Genomic DNA, 11583 nt, shown 5'->3' with positions numbered 1-11583 from the left:
TTGACAGAAATTGCCTAGCAACAACGATTGGAACCTTCTCGATGTTTCCAGCGAGCATATAACAAACAAATGCAGTCGTATAGCGAAAAAGATTTTCATCAGATATTCATTCGTGTGATCGCCTTGGAAAGTGATACATCGAGCAATTTACCGAGTGTCTCAGCAATTGTATTTTGTGTTTAAAATTATTCTACACATAGTAAAGAGTTATCCCGTTGACCGTGGATTCGTTTGAACCCCGGAACATTGTTAATAGCGTTAATTAAATTCATTATTCGTAAGACATATTATTCGTCCCTCTTATTGTTCGTTAAACTTATTAATCTTTAATCTAATTATTAGTTAAACTTATCGTTTGTTAATCTTATTATTTATTAAACTCATTATTCATAATATTCTGTAAAATCTTGTTTATTCGCGTAAATATATTCCCCCGTTTCGTAAAACAATGGCTAATTCAAACGAAGGATCATTACGCGCCTTAAATCCTAATGATAACCCGACATATATATGTGAGTGTATTTTATCAAAAATATGTTTTTTATGTTTTCTTATCTTAGTAATTATTTTTAAAAAAGTCTTAAAGTCTTATATGAAAATAAAGCTGTTCTTTATTTCAAATAATTGAAGTAAATAAATACAATGAGTTTTATATTTTATTATATCTTATATTATTGTTATATTGTTATTGAAAAAATTGATATAATCAACAGTTCTTTCTGTTCTCTTGATTGTTTCTTGCTTGTTTCAAACCATGATAATAACCTACAAAAGAAATAACATAGTCCATTGAAAATTTAATATACAATAAAATACTTATATGAAATAATTACCTGTGTAATATACCATGTAACCACTAATATACCATGACATCAACATACTTGAAAGTGCGTCTGTATCATTATCTGGTAATCTAGTACATTTTATTAAAATTTCGAATTTTTTTTCCAAATAAAATGTTAAACTTATTCCAAATTACTTATTAATATTAGAAGTATTCAGCATTCCATTAGAATTTTTAAATTGTACTTACTTGGCCATTAATTGTGGTGGTAAAGGAGGTGGCATTATATCAGTCATCGAATTGAAAGATGGTCCCGGTATGAAGTGATGTTTATACGCATTTGCTTCTTCAGAGTCACAATCCATTTTTTCTACATTATATTTTTTCGAATTTACATTTGTAGAAAAATTAGTCTCACAAGTCGCATCGTTCTCTTCATTGAATTTCTCTTCCAAAGCTTTCTTTTGTTGTGCTATTTGACTTTGCAAACCTTCTGATTCTAAAAGAGAACTCAACTCGACTTTCTCTGTATTACCATAGCCTAAACACAGAGTAAAAGAAATTTTTGTCATTTAATAAAATGACTGAGTGCCATTCAGTTACTGTCCTTACAGGCAATGTATTAGAATTTCCCGTGCATAAATGTATATGTATAAATGTTTGCCTTGATATATGTAGTAATAATCACTCGTCTAATGAGGAGAATTATATTCCAAGCAGCTAATAATGAACAATAAGTAACATGCATGTTTATGGTTCATGACCCTATATCCCACGGGTCTCCCCATAGACATTGACAGGTACTCCTGCCCAGTTAAGGACCTGCTGAATGACACTGTGATAGACTATGCGAAAGCCTTTACTTCATATATATATGTATTTTTAGTACATTTCTTAATTGACATAACCATCATGCTAAAAGTATTACCTACAAATTTTACAACACACGTGCTGTTGAGGTTATTCGGTGTGTAAACAGAGAAAACACGTGGATAAATTGTAAGGTAGAAAATATATTTAAGTAGAAGTGTAATAAGTAAAAATACAATTTGAGCTGGTCCAGATCCGCACGCTAGCTGTGTTACCTAATAACTGAAAAACCCCGAAGCCAACGTCGCCTGTCTACTGTTTATGGCCTGACTTCGTCGCAGTCTTTTGTCTACACGCTGTCGATGGCTTCAGTGCTTGAGAAAACTAAAAAAGACCAGATGTAGAGTTTTCTTAGAAGTGGTAACCACTTCAACACCCTCCCTAAAACTCTACATCCCTACAAACAATTATCTCAAATTTACAAATTATCTCTTAATATTTTCTAACTCTTGTCGTAAATATCTGAAAATTAATTTGTCAATGCCTTCTCAAGTACATTTGCCAGCCGCCTTTCTCTTTTCCATACAAATTAATTTATTACACAAAAAAAAACTAGAAGACTAAACAGATCATGTAGAGTTTTTCCTCTTTTTTTTTTTGAGAAGTAATAATCACTTCGACACCCTCCCTAAAAACTCTACATGTTTACAAACAATTACCTCTTAATATCTTTTTTACTTTTCAAACCTAACTTTTTCCTTAAATATTCAAATCTCGGTTTTGGCAACGCCTTTGTACATATATCTGCCAATTGCTCTTCGCTTGTTACATACGTTATATCAATTTCGCCTCTATTGTATAAATCTCGCAAGAAATGATATCTTACGTCAATATGCTTACTTCTTTGATGGAATTCTGGATTCTTAATTAATTTCACGGCACTAGTATTGTCTACACATAGCATATACTTGAGGATCTCTAATTTACATTCAAGAAATATTTTCTTTAGCCACATAATTTCTTTCGCTCCTGAGGCTGCACTGACATATTCAGCTTCGGTCGTAGATAGAGCTATACATTGTTGTCGCTTACATTGCCATGTGATGGCCGCATTCGCATACTTACATACAACGCCTGATGTCGACTTTCCTGTTTCTTTGTCGCCTGCATAGTCAGCGTCGCTAAAGGTTTCGAGACTGCCTGCTTTTGTATATAAGAGTCCCATGTCTGCGGTCCCTTTTATGTAGCGCAAAATTCGTTTGACTAATTTCCATTGATACTGGTTTGGATTCTCTAAGTGTCTCGCCGCTATATTTATTGCAAAACTAATATCTGGCCTACTTACGGTTTGTAAAAATATTAAGTTCCTTACGGCTTCTCTGTATGGTGAGTTACAATCATTATCGCCTATGTTACTTTCGTTCCAATTAGTCTCGATAGGTGTAGAAACACTGTTTGCCTCATTCATATTAAATTTTTCCAATATGTTTTCGATATACCTACTCTGATGAATGAATATTGAACCATCTTCTAATCTATTAATTTCAAGTCCAAGAAAACTCTTTACTTCTTTCGAACTCGTAATTTTGAATTCTTTATTTAAATCATCGAAGAATTTATCAATTAAAGATTCGTCTGAAGCTGCTACCAGTCCATCGTCTACGTATATGGTCATCAACATTAATTTGTCGTCTTCTGTATAAATATAAAAACAAGGATCTGCGTTACTCTGATAAAATTTTAAGTTCGAGATAAATTTTGTGAAACGTTCCGTCCAACATCTTGGAGACTGCTTTAAGCCATATAGGCTTTTTAGCAATTTACAAACCCGATTTGTACCATCATCATAACCTTTAGGTTGGTTCATATAAATATCTTCTTTCAGACTTCCATATAAGAATGCGGTTTTAATGTTGAACTGTCCGAGGTGTAAATTATTTTTGGCTGCAATACTGAGCATTAATCTAATTGTGTCAAACCGAGCAACGAGACTATATGTTTCCTTATAATCTATGCCTTCTTTCTGTGAACACCCTTTTATTACAAGTCGCGCTTTGTATCGTTCCGAGTTGTCCGGATTTAGCTTTATCGTTAAAACCCACCTATTGCTAAGTACCTTCTGATCTTTAGGTTTTTCTACAAGTATCCACGTCTTATTTTCATGGTGCGATTTCATTTCATCATTCATAGCTGTTTCCCATAACTCTTTCTTTTCGGATCTCACCGCTTCGTTAAAATCCACCGGTAATTTTTCCGCTACGTACGTTACTGGGTTACCATAAAAATCGGTTCGTTTGATCTTATCCCTATCTCTCAATTGTCTCACATTGTCGCTAGTTCCATGAGGTTGTTTTTCATGTTCACTCTCTGCACTTTCATACGTACACGCTCCATCGCTCTGCGCACTCACATCTTCGCGCTCGACAATTTTCGGTAAACTTAATTTTACGAATTTCGCATTTTCTAGTTCAGGCTTAAATATTACGTCACGGCTTAATATTACATTTTTTACTGTTGGCACGTACACTCGATACCCTCGTCCGTCATCTAAATAGCCTACCAAATATCCTTTGTTAGCTTTTTTGTCAAGTTTTGTCCTTTTCTCCGCAGGTATGTGAGCAAAGCACTCAGTACCGAAAACCCTAAACTTTTCTAAATTCGGCGGTTTCCCGTACCACAGTTTATATGGTGTTTTCTTATCTTGTCTTGTCGGCCCCGTCTTATTTATGACATGTACTGCTGTGTTCATGGCTTCGGCCCATAAGAACAGCGGTAGATTTGGTTTCGAATATAGCATCGACCGACCTGCCTCTACTATTGTTCTATTTTCCCTTTCTGCGACACCATTCTGTTCAGGAGTGTATGGGACGTTAATCGTGTGCCTAATTCCCTGACTTCTTAAAAATTCTTTGACTTCTTTATTTTGGAATTCTTTCCCTCCATCACTATGAATTTCTTTAATTTTATCCTTAAATTGATTTTCAACTTCTAGGCAAAAGGTTTTTAGTTTTTCAATTACTTCTGACTTACGTCGTAAGAAGTAAATCTTTGTGAATTTTGAAAAATCATCCTTAAATGTCAGAAAATACAGTTTCTTGCCTAATGACTCGACTTCCATAGGTCCACATACATCCGTATAAATAATTTCGCGAGGTTTAGTCGCCCGATTGATTTTCTCGTGAAAACTCGATCTATGCTGTTTCCCGTACGCGCAACCTTCACAGAAAAAGTTATTATCCTCTACAACTTTCATATTTGAATTCTTTAAGAATTCTTTAACATGTCTGATGTTCTGATGACATAGCCGTTCGTGCCATAACTGCAATGTGTCCGCGTTTGACTCCGCTCTATTGCTAAAATTACAAACTGACGGTATGATAACTCGCATATCTACTTTATACAAATTTCCGATAACAGAACCTCTTGCTATTATTTTCTGATTTTGTAAAAATATGCAATTGGTCCCTTCCTTTGAAATACAAAAATCTATGCCCCTTCTTGCGACAGATCTAATCGAAAACAGATTTCTTTTCATACCTGGTACGTATAGAACATCGTTCATTGTACATGTTACCCATTTGCCGTCCACAAAAGTCTACTCTGATTTTTCCTTTGCCGCACGCATCCATGAACGTACCATCGCCGATCTCTATCTTCACCGTGTTATCGAATTCTTCGAAAACGCTGAACCATTCCCGTCGTCCTGTCATGTGATCCGTAGCTCCTGAGTCGATTATCCAAACATCAGGGTTTACCGTTTGTATCGCTGAGGTACTTCCTAATAGACCAATTCCGCTGTGATCCCGATTTTGGTTTCTAGGTTCCTGGTTGTCTCTACTGTTGCTTCTTTTGTTATTTTTAAAACAGTTTTTGCTGGTGTGGCCTTTCCTTTTGCATATAAAGCATCTAAAGCAATCCTTCTTTAGATGGCCAACTTTTCCACAGTTAAAGCAACTTGGTCCTTGTTTCTCGTATTCGCGTTTACTTGACTGCTTCTGCTGTTCCCTTTTATAATTATTACCTTTCGTTACCAGTGCCACCGATGTTTCCTGGTCGTCTTTCTTCCATCTAATTTCTTCCGTCATCAGCCTGGTACTAAGCCTGTCTAAGGTCTTCTTTTCTTCTTCTACGGAATCCCACGCACTGTGAAAATGATCGAATTTGTTTGGTAACACCGATAAAATGCGTGTTATCAGCATTTTCTCGCCAATTTCACTCCCAAGGACTTTCATCTTCGCCGCTATGAGTTCCAACTTTGATAGGTTGTAAGAGACATTTTCAGATTCTTCCCATTTAAAATCGAAGAACTGCTTCTGGACCATATTTAAATTCTCATCCGACTTCATGTCATATACTGTATTCAGCTTTTTTCACATTTCATGTGCTGTCGTGCAACATAAAAGAAGATCCAACGGTTTCTTTCCTACTGAGGTCACGATTAATTTTCTCGCTAATCGATCTGCTTTCAAAAATCTTCCACGAGCGATTTCTTTCTCCGCGCTGTTACCTGGATGACACAAATTCCCTTCACACACGTTGATCAGGTCGTCGTCTTCCTCCAAAAGTGTACGCATAACAAAACGCCACTGGAGCCAATTTTCTTCGCCGCGTAACATCTCGACCTTCGCACTTGCTGATTCCATTTTAGCACTATCCCTTATTTTACTAAGCACAACACTTTAACAATTTATTCATTTCACGTTGCTACCTTGCAATTTACAGCCCTGGGCCCATAACCTGTTGAGGTTATTCGGTGTGTAAACAGAGAAAACACGTGGATAAATTGTAAGGTAGAAAATATATTTAAATAGAAGTGTAATAAGTAAAAATACAATTTGAGCTGGTCCAGATCCGCACGCTAGCTGTGTTACCTAATAACTGAAAAACCCCGAAGCCAACGTCGCCTGTCTACTGTTTATGGCCTGACTTCGTCGCAGTCTTTTGTCTACACGCTGTCGATGGCTTCAGTGCTTGAGAAAACTAAAAAAGACCAGATGTAGAGTTTTCTTAGATGTGGTAACCACTTCAACACGTGCCATTGTTTTCGTAAATTTTTGATATTATAGCTTCATAAATTTCTCCATCCTCTGAGTATATTGCACGATAAGGTGCTCCTATGATCCATTTCTATAGAGAAAAGATGTGTATACAAATAAATATAAGTAAATAGCAAAATAAAATAATTTGCTTCTTAATCAATATATTTAATAATATTCTGTATCAAATTTGTAATATTCTATCAAAATCACAACCTTGTGTAATTTACTTGCGTGTTTAGGCTGCTTAAGATTTTGTAGGTTTTCTTTCGGTTGAGAATTTCCAACATCCATTCCCATTCGCTTGATAACTTCTTCTATTGCTAAATTTATTGCTTTATCATATGCTTCTATTAATGCACTATCATCCCAAACATTATCATTGGCTGTGTCTGTATCCTTTTGAGATAGCAAATTATACGTTATTAATATTGATACAAGTATTTTATTATCAAACTATTGCAAATTATCATATATTAGGTTAAGTAAAAAGTTCTGAGCGTTTTTCGCTAGATGTCTTTAGTGAGCCATATCTCACGATGTGCACATCGCATCGAGTCATAGTATACACCGATTTCAAGGTGATATTACGCATCAAAAAGGTTCTTTGTCAGTTTTGTGTTCGGTGAAGCCAGTTGTGTGTTACAGCGTTCGAAAATGGAGATAAAAAAAGAGAAAATTCGATACATTCTTCAGTACCACTACGACCAAGGTGAAAAGGCGGAGCAGGCGGCCAAAAAAATTTGTGCTGTTTATGGACCCAGTACAGTATCGAATGCAACAGCAAAGCGGTGGTTCCAACGATTCCGTTCTGGTAATATGGACGTCGAAGATGAGGCACGCTCTGGTAGGCCAATCGTCGAAAATGTGGATAAAATCATGGAAATCGTCGAGTCGGACCGGCATGTGAGCACTTATTCCATTGCCCAGGAACTGAAGATTAGCCAGAAAACCGTTTGGAACCATTTGCATAAGGCTGGTCTCAAGAAGAAGCTCGACGTATGGGTGCCACATGAATTGACGCAAAAGAACCTTTTGGACCGAATTGATGCCTGCGATTCTTTGTTGAGACGTAACGAAATCGACCCATTTTTGAAGCGGATGGTGACTGGCGATGAAAAATGGGTCACATACGAGAACAACAGCCGAAAAAGATCGTGGTCCAATCGCGGTGGGCCGGCCCAAACGATCGCCAAGCGTGGATTAACGGCCAAGAAGGTTTTATTGTGTGTTTGGTGGGATTGGAAGGGAATCATCCATTATGAGCTGCTCCCATCGGGGCAAACACTTAATTCGGACCTCTATTGTCAACAACTGACCAGACTGAAGCAGGCGATCGACCAGAAGCGGCCAGAATTGGCCAATAGGAAAGGTGTTGTGTTCCATCAAGACAACGCCAGGCCGCACACATCTTTAACGACGCGTCAGAAGCTCCGAGAGCTTGGCTGGGAGGTTCTATCGCATCCGCCGTACAGTCCAGACCTGGCACCAAGCGATTATCACCTTTTTAAGTTTTTGCAAAATTTTCTTGATGGTACAAAACTGGCCTCAAGAGAGGCTTGTGAAAATGAGCTGGTCAAGTTTTTTACCAATAGGGACGAGGACTTCTTCAACCGCGGAATTATGAAATTGCCTTCAAAATGGACAAAAGTAATCGAACAAAACGGCGCATATTTAATCTAAATCGAATAATCTTGACTATGTTAATTTCATCGTCGAAATAAAGCGAAAAAGCGCTCAGAACTTTTTACTTCACCTAATATGTCATTTTTCAAAAATTGACTAAAAGGTAGTGGATACTGTTAATTACTATTATGCTAAGATCTTGTACTAAAATAATGTTAAAACCATTACGTTTCCATTACCATACATACGTTTCCATTTCCTCGTATAAAAAGAACATTCATATCATCTGCCATTTTAAAATAACATCATTTAAATATTGAATTTGCTTCTGAAATATTAATTTGTCTCATTTCTTTAACTCTAACACATTGTAAACAATGATGACATTATACCAACTATAATACTAAAAATCTATTCCCCATTCATTCGAAAGATTATTTTTTGAAGCAAGGTTAACATTGAATGTTCCCAAACTTCAATAACTGTATTTTACTTTCTTTACAATATCTAATAATATATTAGAATACTATAAAAAAATATTGTATGCACAAGAAACTGTTTATAGCGAAATAGCAAAAGAATTAATCACATATTATAACTAAAACGAGATTGTTAAGTAGATTATATTATACTGCATATGCGTTAGTGTTTCAGCTGGTAAATATAGTTTTTATATCTGAAGATAAATAAGATTTAATTCTATAAAATTGCATAATGAATTATACATCTATCTATTACTATTCGTATTTCCCCTTAGTTGTATGTTGTCAATAGCATCAATCACGAACATATAAATAAATATAGAAGAAACCGTTCGGAAATGGAAAGGGAAAAATGAACATGGAAGACAAGAAAGTTTTCTTCAGGTTTAGCGTATGCGTGATACGCTTTGAATGTCTCAGATAAAGATAAAGATACTCTGCTCATTTCTATTTGTTCCGCAGAACGAGAAATTTGTTGTCTTTCATATTGGTTTTTACGATTCAATTTTTGGGCAGTTTTCCCTAGCGAGTGTCGGTCCCTGTTTGATATAACCAGACCGTAATTTATACAGATATGTATTATAGATATATACTTGTAAAACTGAAATCAGATGAAATAAATGTTGCCTGAGGTTTTAAACGTTTAATAAAAACAATATTTCATTTGGAAAAAATGTAAGATATGTAAAATTACACATTGATCATTTTGCTGGTCTTGTATCATAAAACGTGTGGCCCGAAGAGCACGTGTCCGGTAGGGATACGTCATTTGTGTTAGGAATCGTTTTATAACCTATCACAGTAAAGGAACGTCCCAGTATAGCAGCCGAAGAATGCCGTGAAAGTTTTTGTACAAAGTACAATTGATCTACAATTGATATTTTCCGCAATACTTATCTGGTGTTCGGTCAGGGTGTCCCATACTCATGATATTTATGACAGTGGAATGGCGTTAGTAAATCAATTACAAAAATTTTCGAGATCAATTCTCGGTATTGCATCAAATTATTCAAAATATACAAGCAACACAACGTTGCCCTTTTTGCAGGCAACAAGAGGAATATCGACCACGCAACCACTTTCAGAAAAACAAGAGTAAGTGATACAAATTTTCTTGTGCTTTCCTTCTTTTTTTAATAGAATTTCAGTACTTACCTTCCAATATAAAATTGGTGTCAAAATAATAATGCTAATAATAATGTCTAAGAAATTTTTCTCTTTGTAGGAGTATAACATCTAGAAATATAACATAAATATAAAATATAACACTGTTATAAATATATGATATACGAATTTTATTTATGTATTATTAAGACAAGTATATCTTATTTTTAAATTATTTCTATTATCATAAGTGATACATATAATTAAGGTATAATTAAGAGAAGATTAATTGAAGAAGCACAAAAAATAAAGAAAATAATTATATTGAGATAATTTTTATCTTTCATAAATATTATTTTCAGAGTAAATATAACGTTTGTTAAAGCAAGTGGAGAGAGAATCAAAGCAAAAGGGAAAGTTGGAGATACTATATTAGACATAGTAGTAAATGATGAAATTGATTTAGATGGATATGGTATGTTTTAAAGAAGCGTAATTTACTTAATTTAAAATAAATAATTTTGAGGTAGAAAATATTTGAAAATTTTCATTTTTATCAAGTTTAATATTCTTATTATTTTTAACTTTTGATACTTTATTATATAAGTATGTTGTAATCTTAAAATATAATTGATATAGGTGCTTGTGAAGGAACATTAACTTGTAGTACGTGCCATTTAATATTTTCGAAAGAAGTTTATGATGCACTTCCTGACAAACCAACAGATGAAGAATTAGACATGTTGGATTTAGCATATGAATTAACAGATACGTTAGTTCATAATAATCAGTATCAAATCATTCACATTATTAATTCTATTACCTTTTAATATTTTATAAAGTGAATTTTTCTATTTAAATTTATGTAAAAACAGGTTAGTATTGGGTATTTCGAAATCTGCATCTCAATGTAGAATTTCAAATCGCTATCTCTGAATACTACGAAACTGAAATTATAATAAATTTTCATAGTTTTTTATTTATGACCCTATAATCATTACAAATCTATGTTGGAATTAGCATATTTACAATGTTGATTTTCAAATGGATAAATAGAAATCTTATTGTGTATTAGTATTAATTTGTATAGCAATAAATATATTTATTGACATATTCAGTTATATAATATTTAATTTCAGGTCACGGCTAGGCTGTCAAATAGTAATGTCTAAGGAACTAGATGGAATTGAGGTAAGAGTTCCATCAACAATTAATGATGTAAGAGCATAACTGAAATTATCTATAGGTTTTTGAAAATTTGTATACAATGTTGTACATCTCTTGTTAAAAAACCCTTGTTATAATTATTAAAATATTGGTATTAAAAAAATATAATAAAGAATCTTGTGTTTAAATGTGAAGCTTATATATATACATATATTATAGTATAATTGCAATTTTGATATTTGTACATTGCCATTGTAAAAAGCCTATCCAATTATGAAGAAAATATATCTTTTATTTTTAATATACAGGGTGTCAATTTTAAAACGTTCATCTAAATTATTTTCGTTACTATTAAAGATAAGAAGAAATTACTAAGGAAGACTTAAATGGTTTTAAGATGTGTACTTGGTTATGATAAAAAAAGACTCTTGTGGAATAAATTTTGCAACTTCTGAAAGATTAGATAAAAGCTTAGAACCTAAAAAATAATTTGAAATTAATTTCGTTTAGATATACTGTTTGATTTCTTAGCTGTGGGCAAGTTTAAAAGATCATCAAACTCATGGTCAACAAA

General features: G+C 34.0%; 2 protein-coding genes across 2 annotated transcripts; one reads left to right on the top strand and one right to left on the bottom strand.

Moving 5' to 3' along the window:
* Positions 1 to 682: 682 nt before the first annotated feature.
* On the bottom strand, positions 683 to 8964 carry LOC117213307 (survival motor neuron protein-like). The gene is made up of 7 exons (XM_033458672.1): positions 8505 to 8964; positions 6847 to 7029; positions 6627 to 6721; positions 1713 to 1735; positions 1034 to 1325; positions 834 to 913; positions 683 to 765 (listed from the first exon to the last, which is right to left on the bottom strand). Exons 1-7 carry the CDS (start codon positions 8547 to 8549, stop codon positions 707 to 709), a joined length of 777 nt encoding a protein of 258 aa, XP_033314563.1. The 5' UTR covers positions 8550 to 8964; the 3' UTR covers positions 683 to 706.
* A 543-nt stretch (positions 8965 to 9507) lies between these two features.
* On the top strand, positions 9508 to 11314 carry LOC117213306 (adrenodoxin-like protein 2, mitochondrial). The gene is made up of 4 exons (XM_033458670.1): positions 9508 to 9833; positions 10205 to 10317; positions 10482 to 10614; positions 10982 to 11314. Exons 1-4 carry the CDS (start codon positions 9685 to 9687, stop codon positions 11070 to 11072), a joined length of 486 nt encoding a protein of 161 aa, XP_033314561.1. The 5' UTR covers positions 9508 to 9684; the 3' UTR covers positions 11073 to 11314.
* Positions 11315 to 11583: the final 269 nt, after the last annotated feature.

The sequence above is a fragment of the Bombus bifarius genome, unplaced genomic scaffold (genome assembly GCF_011952205.1).
Source record: "Bombus bifarius isolate JDL3187 unplaced genomic scaffold, Bbif_JDL3187 scf7180000008659_frag, whole genome shotgun sequence".
Classification (NCBI taxonomy): domain Eukaryota; kingdom Metazoa; phylum Arthropoda; class Insecta; order Hymenoptera; family Apidae; genus Bombus; species Bombus bifarius.
Note: the sequence above shows the minus strand (reverse complement) of the source record. Positions and strands in the feature narration are given on the sequence as shown.

Coding starts and splice junctions, on each gene's coding strand:
- LOC117213306 (XM_033458670.1), top strand. CDS start 9,685: ATGGCGTTAGTAAATCAATTACAAAAATTTTCGAGATCAATTCTCGGT. Junction 9,834..10,204: donor CCACTTTCAGAAAAACAAGA/GTAAGTGATACA, acceptor TATTATTTTCAG/AGTAAATATAACGTTTGTTA. Junction 10,318..10,481: donor AATTGATTTAGATGGATATG/GTATGTTTTAAA, acceptor TAATTGATATAG/GTGCTTGTGAAGGAACATTA.
- LOC117213307 (XM_033458672.1), bottom strand. CDS start 8,549: ATGGCAGATGATATGAATGTTCTTTTTATACGAGGAAATGGAAAC. Junction 6,722..6,846: donor ACGCAAGTAAATTACACAAG/GTTGTGATTTTG, acceptor TTTTCTCTATAG/AAATGGATCATAGGAGCACC. Junction 1,326..1,712: donor GTGTGTTGTAAAATTTGTAG/GTAATACTTTTA, acceptor CTCTGTGTTTAG/GCTATGGTAATACAGAGAAA.